The 21,356-nt window shown below is 39.4% G+C and overlaps 2 protein-coding genes across 2 annotated transcripts; one reads left to right on the top strand and one right to left on the bottom strand.

Annotated features, from left to right (window-relative positions):
- The first annotated feature begins 497 nt into the window (after window positions 1-497).
- LOC110681123 (translocon-associated protein subunit alpha-like) lies at window positions 498-9,975 on the top strand. Its single transcript, XM_021856890.1, is given in 4 exon segments — window positions 498-768; window positions 863-1,369; window positions 1,372-1,581; window positions 9,284-9,975. Coding segments are annotated over 4 exon segments (867 nt in total). The 5' UTR covers window positions 498-704; the 3' UTR covers window positions 9,370-9,975.
- Window positions 9,976-13,456: 3,481 nt separating this feature from the next.
- LOC110681125 (fatty acyl-CoA hydrolase precursor, medium chain-like) lies at window positions 13,457-15,248 on the bottom strand. Its single transcript, XM_021856896.1, has 2 exons — window positions 15,183-15,248; window positions 13,457-15,126 (listed from the first exon to the last, which is right to left on the bottom strand). The coding sequence occupies exons 1-2, from the start codon at window positions 15,246-15,248 to the stop codon at window positions 13,501-13,503; spliced, it is 1,692 nt and encodes a 563-aa protein (XP_021712588.1). The 3' UTR covers window positions 13,457-13,500.
- Between the last annotated feature and the right edge of the window lie 6,108 nt (window positions 15,249-21,356).

Genomic DNA, 21,356 nt, shown 5'->3' with positions numbered 1-21,356 from the left:
GCACAGACAAACAGACGTCACACTCTCATCGATGTCCATCGACCAACTTTTTAACGATCGATTTCGAATATCTGGTAGGTGGTCAATCGACCACCAGCAGCGCTCGCGTCGTTTTTGTTCGTGTTTGACGTTTACACACTACCGCCACCTGTTGGTCCATCGGCCAACTACAGTGTTTTAGCATTGGGCGTACATGTTTTCGCGACTATGATTTTGATCGCAATTCGTTCTAAGTGTTACGTCTGTTTCTCTGTGTGTGGCAGCATAGTTGTGGGTGTGGGAGATGCTATATATATATATCGAAGCAAAACCCGATTTTTTTACAATTTGATCATTGGCCTTTAGAATTGTTTCGCGAGATGTGACGAAAATTAAGCAATATTTTCCCGTGTAAATTTCAATCGAACCGCCCCCCGTTCGTGTGCGCGCGGCCGCGATGTTTGACAGCGACGCAGTTCGTGTCAAAAAAGTGTCAAACGTCGTCGTCGTTTTGTCACTTCGGTTCCACGTGAACTGACGTTTTCAGCTTTTTCTTCGCGATTCGCTGTTGAATCGTCGTCGGCTTCTTGCACAGTTGGCTTGCCGTTCGTTCATTTTTCCTCTTGCTTTGATCCCGTTGAGTCTGGCTTCGGAAGAAGGAAAATTTCGGTGCAAAGTTTGATTGAAATTTGGTGTATTTTTACGATCGAAAAGTGAATTGTAGAATGAAGGGGCTGTTTATCTTTGCTTTGCTGGTGCTTCCAGCTGTTCTCCTGACTGTGGACGGTGGTAAGTTGAGAGATATTTTGGGGGAATGGTTGAGGGTTACTTTCACTTCGACGTGGCATTTCATAACTCCTTTGGATGTGCTTTTCTTTTTAAGGTTCTCGGTTGATGGCCTACGCCTCGGAAGATGAATTGGACGAAGAACTGGATGTGGAAGTTGAATCGGATGATGCATCTGTGACACAGACCGATGAAGCCGAGACGGATGATGAGCCGGAAACGACAAAGTCCCCAGATGCTGACACGTTCCTATTGTTTACCCGTCCTCTGCATTCGAGCGGATCTCAGCTTGAACTCCCAGCCGGATACCCAGTTGAATTCCTGGTCGGATTTGCCAACAAGGGCAGCGATGACTTCATCGTGGAAACCGTCGAAGCCTCCTTCCGTTACCCAATGGATTTCAACTACTTCATCCAGAACTTCTCGGCCATCGCCTATAACCGGGAAATTAAGCCAGGCCACGAAGCTACGGTTTCGTATTCGTTCCTGCCATCGGAATCATTTGCCGGACGTCCATTTGGTCTGAACATTGCGCTGAACTATCGCGATGCCAGCGGAAACCAGTTCAGCGAGGCCGTTTTCAACGAAACCGTGTCCATCACCGAGTCGATGAGGGACTGGATGGGGAAACGTTCTTCCTGTACGTGTTCCTGGCTGCCGTAGTCGTCTTGCTGCTAGTTTTGGGCCAGCAGTTCCTGGGATCGTATGGCAAGCGCAAGCGGTCTCCGGCCGTCCGTAAGACTGTGGAAACCGGAACCACCAACACCAAGGACGTCGATTACGATTGGATCCCGGCAGAGACGCTGAAGAAGATTCGTAAGTATCTGCATGTACACTATACAGGGCTGGTAAAAGGTCTCTTATTATAGACTGGTCATTAATCAGGGCTGGTAGTGAGACACTTTTCAGTGACTGGGGCCTTTTTAGTGAATTGGTAGAAAATAGTGACCAGGTCATTAAAAAGTCAAATTTACAACAAAAAGTAACTTTTTGTTTTGTCACTTTTTCAGTCAAATTGTCATTTAAGTCACTATTTGCGTGATTCGATGATAATCTATAGATTTGATCAGCATCTTAAACTTGAACAGCAAGCAAATAGGGTGCCGGTGCCATTAGTGGACTACCTAAGCTATATAAAATCATAGCATAATAACGAAAAGCCTGAACAGAGATCTCTTGACACAATTAGTTATTGACCATAAAATCGCTTGAGCCACTATTGGAACACGTGTTCCAGTAGTTACGCTAGTGCTCTAGTAATAGACGTTTGGGGATGATACAAGAAATTTGAAACAAAATAGTTAATTTTTACACAGGTATAACATTTTTTCTCTGAACAGCAACTAGTATCTTTCAAATGAAGCATAAAGATGATCTTGTGGAGTTCCGATTATCAACGGGAAAGGAATCACCCTCCACGCGATGCTCACACAACTTACCCTGCCAAGTATCGGTTTGCAAGTGAGGCAGAGTACGAATGCGTCTAGTGTGCAAGTGACAGCAGCGTGCCAACATTGACACTATGACAGTCTAAAACCGATTGCTGTGATCAAACCTAGTGCAACTTCCCAACCCAGTGGATTCTATATCTCACAGATCTCTGGAACTTTTATTCATTTTTATACATCCATTTTAAGGCTAAAGGCCCAAACGCAATGATAGCGGAACGGCAACGGAATGCGGAACCGGTTCGCCAGCATGAATCACAACATCTCGACTGAGCTGACAGCGAATGAAATTGGATCAACACTGAGTGGACAAGCTGATTATAGTTCATGCTGGGCGAACCGGTTCCGCATTCCGTTGCCGTTCCGCTATCATTGCGTTTGGGCCTTAAGTAGCCCGTCTTCGTTTTGGCAAAAAATTGACTTTCAGCTTGCATTTCAAAGTGATAAAACCAGAGGGATGGCGTCCTATTTTTTCACTATGGATTTTGACAGATTGAGCTGTACCTCCTTAACCGGAACATAATTTATACTCCAGAGTCAAATTCCACTCACACACTTTTATTTTTCGGATGTTTACCTTTTTCCTACGAGAGAAAACAGTACAAACGCATGAAGCGCAACGAAATCTGCAAAAGCTGATGAGTGTAATGAGCTGCAGAAAAGCAAATGTTTCTTCGGATAATCAAACCATAGATAACAGACAAAAAAAAAAGCGTGAATTAATTTCTTCAGAATGAAACGCAAGTAATGCGTTGAATTTGTGAGCCGTGGTTCATTTCGCCATATTCGCACCAGCTAGTTTATTGATGCGCTCATTCGTATGGGTGAGCTCCGCTATAGTTTTATAAGAGGCAACAGAAAAGGATCCTCTTAGCAATCCCTTGGATAAAACTCAGTCATGATAGTTTATATTGACTTGAAAAAGTATCACTGTACGCGCTTACATGCATAAATTATGCTGATACTTTTTCAGCTGTATCAGTGCAAAACCGACTGATTTTCTTTGATTCGAGAGATGAATTAGCAACAATCATCAACGACGCGTACGAATTTCAATGACGGCCTCCTTCGCCTTAAAAACTGCTTCCATCTGTTGATCCCTACTGGAACACGACGGCAACTACTGGTGCAAGGGAGCAAATTTTTTGCGTAAACTTTATTAATTATATGACTTTTTTGAAACTAAAAAGCTGAAATTTGTCAAAACGACTAAACTAATGGCGATCTATCCATAAAAAGCGCATGTGGTTTTTATCGAAAAATGTACGTTTTATTCCATAATCCAATCTATTGGTACATTACAACCATTGGTACTAGCCCCTAATGTGTCTATGTGTGATTCGGAAACCATATAGGTATAGATCAGAGCTTGCCAACAGGTGGTGCGCGGACCCCCTAGGGCCTTGACGACGGCTTAGAGCAGGGGTTTTCAGCGTTTTTGGCTCACGGAGCACTTTTTGAAGCAAAATTGTATCGCGGAGTACCTGTTCTTCATCACCACTCTGTTTGAAATCCAGATTTTTACAATTCCTACGACATGAAGTAGGATTAATGTTAGCCAATCTACCATTAAATTTTATTTTTATTAGGTTTAGGCAGCGTCCTTTTATTAGAAATCGATTAGTGTTATTTGATTGAACTAGCCTTTTTTATTTCAGACTTGAGGTGAAGATGAATCGAAGACAAACTTCACATTTTCAAGATCACGAATACGGAGAACCGAACACACGTTTGAGCTGAAAACTTAATCGATCGGTGACCACCAGCTAGTGACCAATCGATTAAATTTTCATCTCAAACGGATGTTTGGTTCTCCAGATCCGTGTTCTTGAAAATTTGGGGTTTGGCTTCGATTTATTTCACCTTAAACTGTGACAATTAGGCATCTAAATGGAACTATATTTGATTTATCGTCAAATATTTCAAAATTTGTGGCTTGAAAACGGTAGAATTTCATTAGTTAGGAAATTTTTCGAATTTTGTTTTTGGTTTTAACAACCGAGTTTTTGTAACAAATTTTATCTTCTTTAACAAATGTGTTTCAATGGGTTAATTACAAGTTTCACACTTAGGAAATATTCCTAATCATGTATCACGGTGTCAAAATTTCTGTAGATATCGAAATTGATCGCACCTCAGATTTTTTGCAATGATTTAATTGTTTATCCCGACATTCAGTGACCCATTCAGTCAAGAAAATTTCTTTACTTTTCTTGAGCGAAACAGCATACTTAGCTTAAATGAAAAACAGAATTCGTAACCTTCCAATTACAAAATCTTAGTCCAAATGCAGAACGTTTTTGTAAAAATATCCTAGTTACAAGAAAGTTCGATAACGATCGAAATGTTGACACCGTGTGTATAAAACTCGTAAGAACTATGTTTCGTCATCCACAAATGACGCTGTAGAATAAAACGATGGTCTTGAAAGATAATTGAATCTATTGGTCACAACTAACTAATCGATCCAATTTTCAGCGCAATCGGATACTTTGTTCTCTAAATTTACACTGAAAATTTTAGGTTTAGCTTGGTTTGGTATAATTGAAAATTTTCATAACAAAAGGTTGGGATATTTCAAAACACTGGTGCAAATTTTCAAAACTTTCACCAAGGTTCCAGCCGAGATTCTGGAAGAATGTCTATCCGAACTATTGGTGGTATAGAAATAATCGAAATGCTCAACTGTTTTCACCAAACCATTGGCGGAATCTTCCAGAATCTATCAGCTGAATTTGTGATAAGTTTTTGCCTGATATCTGTAGTACATATTCTTCAAAGATCATTCGTTACGGATATCAGACAAGTTTTTGACGAGTTTCTGGTGGATTTTTTGACACATTCGAATGACCGTTGGGTGGATTCTAAGAAGCCTATTTGCAAGTTCCTTAAATATTCATAGCAGCTTGATGTTCTGATGCTTTGTGAGAACTTCACGGATTCGAATGGAATCCTTAGGGATACCCAATAAACATTCAGATGATTCTTTGTTCTGAGCTTTTCCCTGACGAGATTCTCGAGACTGAACAAGCAATTTTGTCAGAGTTGCCGTTTATTCAAATAAACACGGCTCGAAAAGCGGCTCAATTAGAGTTCCGAACAGATTTACCAGTAATTCTTATGGAAAAGGCTTGCCGAAGAAAACGGGACTGCCGACATGAGATGTTCGAATCGTCGTAAAACAGTTTCCTAACAGCTTTTAACAAGTCTGTCGGCATGCATCAATAGGGGATTGAGCATAAATGTAAACAGACAGATACGTAATTTGTTTGCGTACGTCTGAGAAAATTATAAAAAAAGTGTGGTATAGGTTTAGACTGAAGTGAATACGTAATTTTTTTCATATTCGGTAGATTAGAGACGTAACATTTGGGTGCGCCTGCCAAGGATAGTTGTGGATTCATAATGAGATAGGGTCTTCCATAAATCTTCATTTCAAGAACATCCATTATTACGGGGCCGCGAGATGATTGTAGAACAGGCCTGCCCAACCTTTTTGAATCGCGGGCCAAATCTAAGAAACAATATCGCGAGGCGGGCCAAACTTTTTTAATACAGCAATTTTAAAATTTGGTAATACATTCAAATAAAAATGATAAAAATTCTTTTGGAAAAATTGCAAATGGATGAGATAGTCTTGCCTTAAGTTCTGTGAGAATTCTGCTCCTGATTATGGCAGAATCCAAACCAGGATTCTTTTGAAAAATTTGCCTTGAACGCTGTGAGTATGTTGTCCAGGATTTTATACAAATCATTCTCAAAATTCAATCAAACCTGTTTGAAGGATTCTGTCAGAATCTAATGTAATATTATTTGAGAATCCTTTCCTGTTTTTTTTAGAACCAATTTCCTAAATTTGCGAGAATAAAGCATTGGACTCTATGAAAAATGTTTTCAGCACTTCGTCAGAACCCAACCATATACACTACATGCCATAAGTATGGAATCGCGTATTGCAACACTCATACTGAATATTGCAGCACCTTGAAAAGTTTAGCATCACCTAAAATGAATATTATCTCGTGATTCTGAAGTGCTTGATCAATGTATTTTTGAGGTCATCTTAAAAAATACGTCTTTGAGCCCCTGCGATTTTGTATTTTCGTTGAAAATTTTTTTTTAACTTTTTTATTATTCTAAGTACTGTGTCATACATTTCCACGGTTTATTTTCCCACTATTTGTCATAATATTTTAAAACTTTTCAAAATAATTGGCATATGTGTTTTATTACGCCTCTATCTATTTTATAAAAAAAAAACTTTTTAATTGGTAATGACTCTTAACATACAATTTAAGTATTTAAAGCAAAAAACGAAACATTCCACTGTTCAAGTTCTTATCGCAAAGCCTCAAAATAATCTGAGTTTGCAGTTCTAAACTTTCTTTAAATAATGTTTTGTGGAAGCCTCTGTTGGAATTTGAGAACCTTTTTTAGTGGTCTACGAAGTCAACATAATTTTCAACACAATTGATATTTTTTAATTTTTTTTGTATACATTCTGTTTGCAACTAATACATAAATTGCCAAAAATGTATGAAAAATCATTTTTTTTTAATTTAATTTAAAATGAAGGAAGGAAAATTGTAGTTTCGTTTCAATATAACAAATCTATTAAGAAAATTTATTGCACTATCTAAAATTATATATTGGAGATGAACCAGCCACGGGCTGAAAATCTCCCTAATAAAGCTAATAATAATATAATAAAATTACCGTAAAATGGGGCGAATAGAAACACTTTTCGACATGTTTGAATGTGTACAACTTAAACCGTTTGGATAAAAACCAAGTTTATTAGCCTTAAATATGGGTCACGTCTTCCTTTGCTAAGACCCCAATTGCTGTTAAAAATAAAAGTTATATCGTACAAAGATTTATGAAAATGTTGTATGTTTCTATTCACCCCGCAATGGGGCGAATAGAAACACTGTTAAGTAAATATCAATACTTTTTTTCATTTTAATGGAAAAATAAACACATTTTAAGTGCATCTTGAAGAAATAACAACATGTATTTACTTGGTGAAGAAAAAAATCAAAACTTTTGAAACTAAGTTCAATTTTTGATCATTTTTGAAATCAGCCAAAATGGCGGATGTTTCAAGCTATCAAAAATGATTGATATTTCAATATTTTCTTCTCAATTTTTTAATGAGAAATGTAGCAAAATTTTTAATTTGAAAATAGGCTAGCGATACTATGTTGTTATTGAACTAACGAAAAAACAATATTTCAGTAGGTTTTTAAAGTTTATCATTACATATTAGTCGCATTTTTAACTGAAGGTCGCTTTGTTTCTATTCGCCCCACTGTTTCTATTCACCCCGTTTTACGGTATATATAATATTGTTGGTTTGCCCGAAAATTCGATACATTTTCGGTTAGGCTTGGAGAACAAGCATCATGAATGTTGCTAATTTCTTCCCGACACAGTCCTCAATGCAAGATTCTAATGTTACTTTATCATTAGGAGATCTTCCAAAAAATCATACAGGATGAGAATTCTTCCAAGCATATTCTCAAAGGTTTATTCCACAGTTTTTGGACAAACTCACTAAGGAATTTTTTGGAAACTTTACAAAAACTAGGTACTCTATATGTTTCTATACCGGTTATCCCAGTAATTCTTCCAACCATTTTTATAGGGATTTCCCAAAATATCTACGGTTTCTCTAGAACACTTCCAGAAAATCCAAAATCATTTCGACGAGGGATTCTCATGAAATTCCTCCAACAAATATCTATGAATCTGGGATTACTCCTCCACATCTCCAAATTATTTCTCGAGAAATTTCTTAGGTAGAATCGCTACCAAGTTTCTAAATTTTTTTAGGACTTTAACCACATTCAGCAAGTGTTCCAGTAATTTCTCCGATCGTTCAAACACTATCTCTTTTCGATTGCGTCCGATGTTTTACAAAAAATTCCTGCAGAAAATTTTGCAGTATATTATCCAGAGATTCGACTGTATATTTTCTCATCAATTATTTTCGTAATTTATCTATAAAATCCTCTAAAATTTCTTCAAGGGCCTAGAAGTTTTTTTCTGAGAAATTTCTTAAGATTTTCTTAAGAATTTACTTTTGAATTTCTTTTAGAAACTCTTCCCAGTTTAGTCACTCAATTAGTTTCTAAAAAATGTTCTTGACGATCCTTGGAAGAATTCTTTGATTTTTTGAGGACTTCCTTGGGAAAATTCTCAAAGATTTTCTGGAGAAATTTTTTTAGGCATTTCTGGACTTATTACTGAAGAGAAGTTTCTGGTTACACATGTTTTGAACAACAATTTTGAAGGAAATCATAAGAAATCACTGTAGTGATTCCTGGAGAAATTACTGTTTGAATTCTCGAAGATTTCCTAAACGAAAATTAAGGATGGAATCCTAGGAAAGTCGATGGAAGAACCATGAACTGTCATAGGACTTAGGACTTGCTGGGAAAAGAACATTGGAATTTCTGGAGTTATCCTTAAAAAAAATTCAGATTAAATTCTTGAATTAATTCCTTAGAGCAATATCTTAGGAAGTCCGTAACAGAATCATGAATTCTTGAATAAATTTTCGGAGCAATACCTGAAGGAACCTTTGGGCAAACAGGTACCGTCAACGTACCAGTACCCGCTCCATGTTCCAGTAGCCCGCTCACGAGCTTAAAAAGTAAGGTAATTTGAGTAAATACACACAAAAATGTCCACAGTATGATTCAATTTGTCGATTTCAACCGTATAGCGGTTATAGTTTTCAAATTTACTTTGTGCAAACTTATCTTTTTTCAGTGTGAGCGGGCTACTGGAGCATGAGCGGATACTGGTGCACTGATGGTACCTGAATAAAATTCAAACGAATTTTCTGGAGAAAATCATGAAAAAAAAATACAGTAATACTTGTAGTAATATTGCGATGAATTAAAAAACACTTAAATCAACCCTAGAGAAATGGACTCTATTGGACTTTATTTTCAGGCATGAGGTCTCTTAAAGTTCCTATTTTTGAAACACTCCAGCCCTAAAAGAGAATATTATTCTGAACAGTAGAACGCGAAAAGCTAATGATCATTTAACATTTACAGAAAATTCTCCCAAGGGTGGCAAAGTATCCCCCAAGCAAAGCCCACGGCAGCGAAAGGCCAAGCGATCAGCGGGTTCGGACGAATAAGACGCATTTAGCAGTAGTTTAGTAACAACATCAACAACGCAGCAGATGCTGGGCGCGTAATCCATAGTGCAGCAGCTCTTGTATTCCAGAGCTGACGGGAGATTATGGCTTGGTGATTGCATCGACAATTAATCCAAGCGAAACCTCAACAGCGCGCAAACAGCCGGAAAACCTTTTTCAGTTCAGTGAAACCTGTAGAAGTAGTTTTAAGTTTTGCGCAACTAACCTATAGATTCTGTTTTCAAACATCGCATCCATTCGAGAAGAGATACAATTTAACTATTTAAGTATGTTTTTTTTCGTTTTTTGTTCGCGAGTTTAATCATTTAAAATAACCTTCCCCATTTGGTGTGAAAGTGAGACTGGATACTGAGATACTATTAGCAGAGAACTGAGAGATACAGTAGAACGATCCGCCGCACCAGGGAATCTGGATGTGTTGGCGACAAATAAATGCACGACAGGAATGACGCTTCATTTGTGGAAGCGGAATTCATCCAGGCGGACATTCGTAACGGATAAGTTTTTGTCGTGGTCGAGTGCGTTTTTTGCCTAAGTTATTTTACAAAAGAATGAAAAAAAAATCGTAAGACAATTGTAAAACAAGTGAATACATACATTATTTAGCGATGACCATTCCTTATTGGCGAGATCAGCTGGAAAATAAAGCATTCATAGGATGGAAGGTAACTGAAATCTTTGGGTTGTAAAAATAAGCAACACTTTTGACCATTTAATTTCTCTTGCAGGATGAGATTCTATAAAGGTAAGTCGCTTTAATTAAATTATCAATACTATTGAAATTTACAACATTAGAGGACAAACAGTCGTTGTCTTAACCCTACATAATTTCCATTATGTCCTCACTCAAAGAGCCTGCTTCTCAGCTTAGTGTTTTTTTATGAGAACTTCCACAGTTATTAACTGAGAGCTTCCTTTGCCAAAGTTACCATTTTCGCATTCGTATATAGTGTGGCAGGTACGATGATACCCGGGGAAGTCCAGGAAATTTCCATTACGAAAAGATCCATGACCGGGGGCTTCCCTGGCGGGAATACAATCCGCCACACGATATACTTACTTGATACTTGATGGGCTACAATCCGCTACGTTGAATCTACGCCAAATGGATAATTCTTCTCCACTGGACTCGGTCCTGAGCCAATCGCTTCCAGCCCTGAACGTTAAGTGCCCTTAAGTCCTCTTCAACTGCAAAAAACCAACGTGTGCGCGGCCTACCACGAAGCCGACGGCCTCGTCCGGATTCTCTACTGAATATTTTTTTGCTTGTCGTTCTTCCGGCATTCGTAGCACGTGACCAGCCCAACGCAGCCTGCCGTGTTTTATGAGCGAGAGAGTGAATAACAACATTCTTAGGGCTCTCCGAATCCAATGTGCCACGAACTGTCATGATTCACGAACTATTGCACTCTCCGAATATGGTTCGATCGGCTTATTCGGATCAAAATCCAAACACTGATTGCATCCGAATGAGTTTAATTCTCGCATAACTTGTGATCTCGCTCTAAAAGCCCGAGTGTGTAACTTGTTGTTACGAGCAAATTTATGGATCTACACGTTGTTCAACATTGCTACGATGAAGAGAAGTTCCTCCTATATCTCCCAATGGCGATAGTTTTCATTCTGATCCATTCATGGGATTAGAAACAAGCAGCTACACCCTCGGTCATAACATGCGATAGATTTTGCAATTTTCTATGCATTCTATGACGTTTTCCTTAGGTGGCCCATATTGCCCCTATTACCCCTATTAACAAATATCCAAAAAGCGCAAAAACTAGACAAGTTACTCAAGATTTCGTAAGTATTTTGAATCAAGAAAACGTGTTTGACAATAGGGTAACTACTGTTCAATACTTTCTTAAACGCTAACAGTTGGCGCCAGCGGCAAAAAGTGCAAACAACAACCTTTCGTACATTCAGTTCCTCTCACTGGCCGCCGAGCGGCTACACTGATGTTTGTAGGGGAACATGGTCATATTTGGGTAAAATGGCTCACTTCATTGTATCATACCTAGATCGTTTTTATATGTATTCTTTGCCACACGATGTTAAAATATGTTTACCCAAGAGTTGCCCTTGGACATAAACCATATGATGTTTCCTTAATTTCACGGTGAAATTCAACATGTTTCACTTTTCTGCCTAAATATTAAGGTTTTCCGATGATTTCATTCAGGAATAAGCGTTTCCATACCACAGAGCAAACTCATGAAGAAACTTGGTTGCTAACGACCAGTTCTCCATACTAAATGGCATTCTACCCCATCCATTTGGTCATTTTGAACCACCCCCATTTTTCAACTATGTTTTCTACCCGATTTAAATCCGTAAAAAACTCAAATTTGGGAAATGTTTCCAGATAGCAAATATTATAAAGTAACTGTTAGGACTTCAAATGGCGTTAAAATGTGGATCTCATTAGGAGAAAACAACACAAATCCTTAAAGTGGCATTTAGGATTATTTGACTCTATTCCACGCACTGATTGCGCTATGCTGGATTCTCAAATTTCTAAAACTTCCAACACAAGCGCATAGAAGAATGGTAGCCGAGAACTTTCAAAACGTATGGAAATGAAAAACGTGAATTACAAGCAATTTGGAAACTGGATCGAAAAAGTAGTGATTAAAAATCAAGCGTAATATCAATACATAACACTTTTTGTGTTTAGTTTATGTTCCAGCGTGCTTTCTTTGCTCCAAGATTTCGTTTTTATTACCATTGAAAAAGAGCCATCTATTGCCTTTTCAGTTTTGAATATCGCCCTATTCTTGGGAGACCGATTTGGAAGGCATGAGAAAGCTCCAGGCGATAATGGAATTTTCTAGCTATCGTACAATTAGCTTCCTTTCCGCAATCAGTTATTTTTTTACAAAGCTCTGTTTTTATATTTATTATTCATTAATAGTTGTCTGCCCTATGAGTAGTGCGTAGTCTTTTGATTCGGTTGCATGTTCCGGTGGGACGAGTGGCGGAATCAAGACCAATCGTGTTCGGTTCGCGTTATTCGAGTGTGAAAAAAAATCGACAGTAGTGCGTGGTCTTCTGATTCGGTTGCATGTTCCGGAGGGACGAGGTACGGAATAAAGACCAATCGTGTTCGGTTCGTGTTGTTCAAGTGCGGAAAGCTTCGTGTTCATTCAAGGATGAACTACTGGTGAGATCGTTTCATGCTTATAATTCATTTTTATCGTTGCAAAGCTACTACAAAGCTTGGAATGGTTCGTCAATACAAGTGTCGACTTTTTCGTGTTTCACTTAAATTTAATATACCTTTATGTTTTCGTTATTGCTAAAAATAACCATTGAATAGTTCGTTATGGATGTCGACTTTTTTATAATTTAATTAAATATATTTTTGCTGCGAAAAATGCAAAACTAGTTTTAAGTAAAGGTCGTATTTTCCTTCTTATCCATGGATCGCATCACCGACCAAGGGTTCCCGTGATGATTGTGGAGACGCAGAGGTATTCTCGGTCGCTAAAAGCAACGATCATTACACAATAGCTTTCCTTCCCCTTCCTGACTGTAAGGACTTGGCCGGCGCCGTTAGGGATGGTACACAAATTTTGTCACGCTAAATTTCAACTTTTTCGACTCACACTTTTTGTATGAGTCCTCCGAACATTTTGTAAGGCCCCCCTTGGAGCGTGACGTAATTTGTGCATGTCCCCTTATTGATCAATAATAAGAGAGCTGCTAAAATTGCACTTCGAGAATATGCAGAAAATCCCATCCCTCATTCATTTGGATCGAAGTTCAATTCTTACCAATTCGGATCAATCACGGAGTAGCAAGTTGCTACTAGCAACAATTGACAAGTACAGTCAGTCTATGAGCCTCTGTACGTGCCATAAATTCTTTTGTTCTATTGACTTTTACTGTGCGCCGTGTGTTGGTGCTATCTCGCTCTCTCTCACGGCTAAATTGAAAACAAGGTAAAAACAGTAAAAGTCGAACATTTTATGGCATACAGAGGCTCATGCTATGCCAAGCTATGCTATGCTATGCTATTAATAGTTATGTTTTCAATGGAACACAATTGAAATAATAAAACTAACAATTACATAAGTTATGAGCTATTTTTTATTATACTTTTACCACCTTTTACGAATAAGGATAAAAGAATGGATCATTAGCATAGCGTTCTTCCAAATCTCGCCAGAGGCTGATACGTGCTTGGTTGGGGTTTTGAGTTACTATTAGGTTATCTCCGATGTCTAGATACGCCATTTCATTTCCTTCAAAAGGAGCCCAGTGAATATTTTGCAGGGTGCTGTCTGAATTTGGAGTTGGATGTCCAGTGATGGCAAAGTTGGTCCAAAGGCGAACCATTCGCTGTCGAACGATGTTTGCAGGATTGCTTGGTAGAATGGGTGAAATGGGTAGATCTGTCATCGACCACAGGTAAGCTAGTTCATCAGCATGGACTGCTCCTGGAAAGTCGGTTAGCAAGAGTCTTCGTTTCATTAGATTGAGGTCACCATCAAAACTGAACTGGTAGTAGAATGTAGGTTGTGTGTTCCGTTCGGCAGTCAAAACGACTGTTTTGTCGACGGCATATAGGAATTGTTGATCAGTGTGGAATTTAGTCCATTCCAACATAATATCAGGCCCAAGAGAGCGATCCTGCCAGTAGAAGCTGCGGAATGCTTGGCTGACTGCGTTTGATTCTGGAGTGTTGACGGGAATATTCCAAAAGTGAGGGACGAAGAATTGAGGGTTACGAGTGAATTCGTTCCATACAGTAGAATCCAGAAGATGCTCACGAACCATAAACAGGCTCTCTGCACTTGTGTAGCCAATGATCATTGGAACATGATTGTATGCACCGGAAAGGAGTACTTCAATTGGACGTTGCGTAAGAAATGTGGGTTCTGGAGAGTTGACTGGTTCAGCACTGGGAACATACTCGAAGGGTTTAAATCCACGAGGAATCGGGATGTCCGTGATGGATCTTTGAAGATCAATAAAATCTGCAATAGGAGTATATCGCAGAAGTCGTGTAAGCTCTGCACTGTCATGCGGATAACCGAATGCATCTGCGATGTTTCGTGCCATTTCCCGTGCGTTGTACTGGAATCCCCAGGGAACCAAAGCGGTACCAGATTGGGCGATTGCTTTATGGAATAATCCAGTGGCCATTGGAGAAAAAACTAAATAATGTACCAGCACACCACCCGCACTTTCACCAAAGATCGTCACATTATTGGGATCTCCACCAAAAGCCGCAATATTATCGCGAACCCATCTCAGAGCCTCCACACAGTCTTTCGCACCCCAATTGCCCTGTGCATGTGTGTCACCAGTGCTGAAGAATCCTAAAATGCCTAGACGATAATTGAAAGAGACAACCACCACATTCTCTTGAACTAAATGGTCTGGTCCATATCTGTTAGAATCACCAGAACTTAGAACGAAGGCACCTCCATGAATCCACACCATAACTGGTCGAGATCCGATCAAATTCTGCGTGTACACATTGATATGTAAGCAATCTTCACTGCCTGAGTAGTCACTGAGTATACTTAGCGATGGGCAATTTTCTCCATGTTCACTAGCATCTCGCACTCCTGACCATCCACGATGTGGCACTGGATTCCGGAATCTCAAATCGGAAACTGGAGGCTCCGCGTATGGTATGCCATTGAATTGGAAGTAGCTACAGAACAGGCCACAGCTGGCCGTTATGCCCTGTACCTGTCCTCCAGTTGTGGTAATGATGGGTCGAGTCTACAGGAAAAAGTACTAAGAATTTAATCATCGACCGTAAAAAAAAATTTACTTACCACATCTTGACACCAAGAAAAGGAAACAGCTAGAGATATTAGAGCTATTAGTTTCAACAGTTTCATTAGTTGAGAAGGCATATGAAGATTAAATCTATTTTGATAAGATAAATTTTGCAAATGTCATTTGTTCAATATTTAAAACAAATGTATAAGGTAGATTTGGGTTAATGAAAAGTAATGTGGCAAATACGATTGTTGTATTCAACAATCCAGAAGGATTCTATTTTCCTATAGTTGTGCTTATTCTGCGCGGCGTGTGAGTCGAGACGAGCCACTCTCACCTCGAGTGACGTGAGACGACTAATGTTAATCAAATGGGAGCGAGTCGACAATTGTCACCTCATTCGACTCGTGTCACTTCACACGCCGCGCAGAATAGGCACGAGTGTTCCATTAGCTCTTGATAACCGCTTCTGGCTTAAACTCTACCTGACTGGACGAAGCATGTCCGTCAAAATTGGCGAACATGTTTCAATGCCTTTCTCGGTTTGGTCTGGCGTACCTCAAGGCAGCCATCTCGGTCCTTCTTGTTTTTGCTTTACATGAATAATTGTGCTTATTCTGCGCGGCGTGTGAGGTGAGACGAGTCGAATAAGGTGACAATTGTCGACTCGCTTCCATTTGATTAGCATTAGTCGTCTCACGTCACTCGCGGTGAGAGCAACTCGTCTCGACTCACACGCCGCGCAGAATAAGCACAAATGTCAACTTTTTTCTGGACTGCCTAAAACTTTCTTACGCTGATGATATAAATGTGCTTATTCTGCGCGGCGTGTGAGTCGAAACGAGCCGCTCTCACATCGGGTGACGTGAGACGACTAATGTTTATCAAATGGGAGCGAGTCGACAATTGTCACCTCATTCGACTCGTGTCACCTCAAACGCCGCGCAGAATAGGCACGAAAGCTTTTGTGCTTATTCTGCGCGGCGTGTGAGTCGAGACGAGTCGCTCTCACCTCGGGTGACGTGAGACGACTAATGCTAATCAAATGGGAACGAGTCGACAATTGTCACCTCACACGCCGCGCAGAATAAGCACATTTATTGCACAATCAATAAACCGCAAGATTCTGCTTTTTTACAACATCAGTTGGAAATATTCGCAGAATGGTGCAATATCAATAGAATGTTCCTAAATGTGTCCAAGTGCTTAGTGATTTCATTTGGCCGCAGACGCACACTACTACAGTTTAATTATGGTTTGGCTGGTGTCGAACTGCAACGTGTAACTACGGTGAAGGACTTCGGCGTTCTAATCGACACTAAGCTGACGTTTAAGGATCATGTTGCTTAGGGCTCATTCACAAATTTCATAACGCTAAAGGGGGTGGGTGGGTGTCTTCATTATGTTACGGCTCATACAAATTTTGTAGAATATTCATACAAAAAGCGTTACGAGGGGGTGGGTTGGTGTCAAAATGGGCCATTTTTGGCGTTATGAAATAAATGAATGAACCCTTACATCATCTCAAAATCTTCTGTGCAGCTGGGTTTTCTGTTTCGCTTCAGCAAAAAACTCACCGATGTGTATTGCCTGAAAGCTTTATACTGCTCAATTGTACGCCCTATCCTGGAATACTCATCGGTTGTATGGTCACCATTCTACAGGAATGAGATTCAACAAATTGAGGCCGTTCAACGCAAAGTCTTGCGGCGCTTCGCCCTTTTGCTGACTTATGTGGAGAGATCCACTGAACTTGCCAAGTTATTAACGCCGCTTGCAAACTTATTGATCTGTACCTTCTTGAGCCTAGACGCAATGTGGCAAAGGCGTGCTTCATCTCTGACTTTTTGCAAGGATCAATAGATTGCCCTCTGTTGCTCAGTTCATTGAACATCAATTACTGCGTCGCCGAAATCTCCGGTTTCATCCATTTTCTGAAAATTCCTTCCGCCAGAACAAATTATGGCCTCACGAAACCAATGCATAGCATGTCCCGTGGGTTTAATAGTTGTTATCATGCGTTTAATTTTAATGTATCGCGTGAAAACAAATAAGATTACTTTTAAACAATTTTTATGTTAATTCATTTTTTTTTTGGCTTTAGACTTAAGATCAATTGTCATTGGGGGTGGAACTTCACCTGTTCACTAAAGCAGTAAATACATAAATAAGTAAATAAATAAATCAATAGATAACTGCTGGAAAAACAAAATCACCAGGTCTTTGCCATTGTGAATTAACCAGGCCTTGGGAACTGTGATCGCAATTTACCCACAGTTCATCGATTCTGCCAGTCAACCAAAACACAAAGCAGCAGCAACATCAATATTTCGCTCTAAACGAAGGTACGGTGCTGCCATCTTGGAAAATGTTACTCTATGCGTGAAGCGGTCGGAAAATTTAACCCGGCAAGGTATAGGAAGGTGAAATTTCATATGCTTATATAAAATTAATTACAATAGCTATTTAAATTCTTTTCAGTACATGTTGATAGACTATTGATGGGCTACATTATAGAAACATTATTTTGATTTTTATATTTTTTCCTCAATATTCTGCGGATTCTATAGCTTATCATAAATTTAACCCCGTACACTTAACAGAATTTAATTAAATTTAGTTTTGAATTTTCTAGAAGGATTTGAAAATTGACTTCCTATGCTTTGCCATGCAAAGAAATCGGAGCTTCACGCATTAGGGTCAACTGTGGTAATTGCCTCCGTCATCGCGAATACCATCAGGCGTTGCGCTGCCGACGGTTCACACGCTGGCTTGATTGTTTTTGTCTCTCCACTATGATCGTTTACTGGCAGCCATTCCGAGGTGAATGATTGAAAAAAATGTTAAATCGTTCAATCGCTAATATTTCGCTTGTGTTTTCAACTAATTGAAATCTATTAGCTCAGCAAGAGCACAATCCGTTGCGATACATATGAACAAGTTCAATTTCATGCTGCCTTTATCGAGCAAAAATGCAAAACCCCGAAAACCGTTAAAAATCGTGTCACCACTGTGCTCATTTCGCATTCGGGTTTGAAAAAACGTTGGAAGAAGAAGATTACAGTTTTTAAGAGCCGTGACATTTTTTTTTGTTTGAACGGTCATGGTTTGCTTTGGATTTTGATGGTCGTGTAGAAACATGTAATGTAGAGGCGGCAAATGTTTGCTACAGTACTTTTCCCATCCCTGGAATTAACCCTTTAACGCTCATGGTCTCTGTAGAGCACCATAACTTTTCGACGAATCCAACACAAAATAATTCAATTCTCAACTAGGGTTGTCATGTCTATTACGGCTTAACTAGCCGACGGTGTTTTGAAAAAAAACCTGAAGGTCGTAGACACAAAAGTCAATTTGGACAAATTGAGATGTAAGATTGTGAAAAATAATAGAATCGTTCTGGTGGGCTTCGATCCCACGACTCCCAATACGCTAGACTGGGCGCGTTAACCAACTACGCCACAGAACGGGTAACGATTCTGCAGCGCAATCGGCCAACCTGAAACCAAAGTCCGTCACGACCCCCATTTTCTCCTTCACAACCCTACATCTCCTTCGGCTCTCTGAGATGCCCAATTCGATATTCTAACATTGAAAACGAGCAGATTTGGTGAAAATCCGCCGTTTCAAATAAGTAGCGTTTGCTACCATTGCGCCTGTTAGATAGGCAACCATAGATGATAAAGTGCTTGAATCTATTGTTTATCAGTGTGAATTTTAAGATGATGATGAGAGTGGGTGAAGAGTAATGATTAACAGGAAACCCCGAGAAATGAAAAATCGTTCGTCAAGAAAATTTTTATATAGAGAATATAAATCAAAATAAAACCGGAAACCCTCGAATATTATATTAATGTAATCGGTGATAACTTTCTTGGTCAATCGAAACCAACAAGTTGGTCTTTCCCTTTTGGACCGCCAAGTAGTCAAGTGCTAAAATCTTATCAAGTGCATTGAGAAAATTTCTTAAAAATTATTCTATCTAAAACAAGTAAAAGAAGCTATAAAATCAAAAGAAGAGTGTAAATTTTAACGTGATAAAATTTATTATTATTTTCAGATAATTAATTTGCAATCTAATTGAAATTTTATACAAACCGTGAGTCGTGTGCCTAAAATAGTTGTAGTCGGAAGTAAGTTGCAAAACCGTAAAAAAAAAAGAAAATCTAAATTTAATATTTTGATTTTGACAATAAGGGTAGGCAAATTAAGGCAGTGAGTCGAAGACAAGAAAAAAGTGAAAACATTGAAGCAAGGAATATAAGGTAATTTGGTGAATTGATAGAAAATGTGTGTGTTGGGTATTAAGAATCTGCTATTACAGTAGCCACAGCCCAGTGGCATTCTCCATTGGGGAATTGGTGTGCGGTCGGTGCAAGAAAAACGTGAAGGTGCGAGATTGGTGGTGCGAAGATTAATGGATCGTTGCGACGGAAAAAGTGAAGCGATTTGGTGGTTGGTACACAGCGAGGTTACCCTGGGCATACCTATCGACTCGTGGTCTCGTGCCACTATAGGTACGTCTAGAGTGCGTTGGCCATCGAAGTAGGAAGCTTGCCCCCCCCCCCCCTCCCCACGAGAATCACACCCGCTAACCGTGATTGCACGCTCTGTGGGGTCGTCCATCAAAGGGAAGGAATTCCAGCGCCAGTGTACCCGCCCGACTCACGCTCTGAAGTCCGGAGACTGTTCGGACAGTACCAAACCACCTTTCCGGGGAGTAAAATTATCACCCTCAGAACCGCGGATTGTGGATAACCTTACCCAAGTAGGAGTAGTGACCATCCTTCGCCACCTCCCGCCTGCGATATCCTGAAAGAGAAAGGCAAAATTTTTGCAGCCGAGCTACCTCCCCTCGTTGTTGGTGTTCATCAATCTCGACGTGGTTGGTCGATAGCGTCGTCCTCGGGACCGATGCCACCCCCTGCTCAGGGTTGATCGTGTTAGTCAACAAGCGTCGCTCAACTGTAAGTACCCGAATCAAACTCCATCAACACACACCAATCCACCGTGATTTCAAGTAGGGAAACACTATTTCTCGCATAACTTCTGATCTCGCCCTAAAAGCCATTGGTAACCATGTGTGTAGCTCGTTGTTTCTGACCATTCAAATGGAGTTACATGTTATTTTACAACGGTATGGTGAAGAAAGGATTATCACCTACACGCCAGTGATGTTGGTTTGGAAGCTGATTCATTCATTTGCACAGAAACAACGAACTACACACGTGGTTACCAATGGCTTTTAGGGCGTTATCCCAGATCATGCGAGATTTGTAGCAGTAGGGGAAGAAACACAGCTAGGGGGTTAGAACGACTGACGAAAGATACACGAGAGGTGAGTGACGTCACACGTAGGGAGTGAGTGACTATCGGCGAGTTCGGTACCGTTGGCCAGCGTTTAGCTCCGGGAGAACAGTCGATAGCCACTCAGTACTTAGCTAGCTCTGGTAGGAGATAGTGCAGGGCATTGTGCGTGATGAAATGAAAAAAAAAAAATGAATTTTAAAACGTTAAAATTTTGATAAAAGTTTTACTGAACTGCATTACCTAGTATTCTTTTTTTTAATAAAATTTTCTCTGGTTTGTTTAACTTTAGATTTACTATTTTTGGTTGATCGAAAGTTTCACTATTCTGTTAGAAATTTGGGAAGGAATTTTTTGGAAAGTCTTTGGAATTTGGAATTAGGACTGATTGTTTGTTTGTTTGGGATTGGAGGTGGATTCGGTGCTAGGCACTGAAAACTGCTAGTTGGGCATTACATATCCGGAGTTCTTGACAGACGACTTCGTCGTCTGGCGCATAAGTCAAGGAAGTTTAAGACCCTAGCCAGGATCCTCCTTACAACATTGGTACTAGAAATAGATTATAAGTGGATAACAACAATCATACATCCGACTTGTGTATTCAATAGTGTAACTTTTGATAAACAATCAAATAACTAATCTTTTAAAATCAATTTTTTACTGTTTTGATAAATTTAGACAATTTTCAACAACTTTTGTTCAAGCATTTTTTTTATTAAAGTAATTTTTCCCATTCAAAACATTGCGAGAAGCCGTGGGCGGAAATAACTTTATCAACTTACAATATTACCATACCATATATTATTAATTAATTGTTGCTTTTAGAAATTTGGTTGAAAACCAAAAAAATATCTTTTATACTTTTCATCTACATGTACAATTGTACTAAAAATTGTGAAAACTTTGCATTTGTGTTCATA

Source organism: Aedes aegypti, unplaced genomic scaffold, assembly GCF_002204515.2.
Source record: "Aedes aegypti strain LVP_AGWG unplaced genomic scaffold, AaegL5.0 Primary Assembly AGWG_AaegL5_hic_scaff_445_PBJ_arrow, whole genome shotgun sequence".
NCBI classification, from domain to species: Eukaryota; Metazoa; Arthropoda; class Insecta; order Diptera; family Culicidae; genus Aedes; species Aedes aegypti.
The sequence above is the reverse complement of the archived record's forward strand: the minus strand, read 5'-3'. Positions and strand labels throughout refer to the sequence as shown.

Coding starts and splice junctions, on each gene's coding strand:
- LOC110681125 (XM_021856896.1), bottom strand. CDS start 15,248: ATGAAACTGTTGAAACTAATAGCTCTAATATCTCTAGCTGTTTCCTTT. Junction 15,127..15,182: donor TTTCTTGGTGTCAAGATGTG/GTAAGTAAATTT, acceptor TTTTTCCTGTAG/ACTCGACCCATCATTACCAC.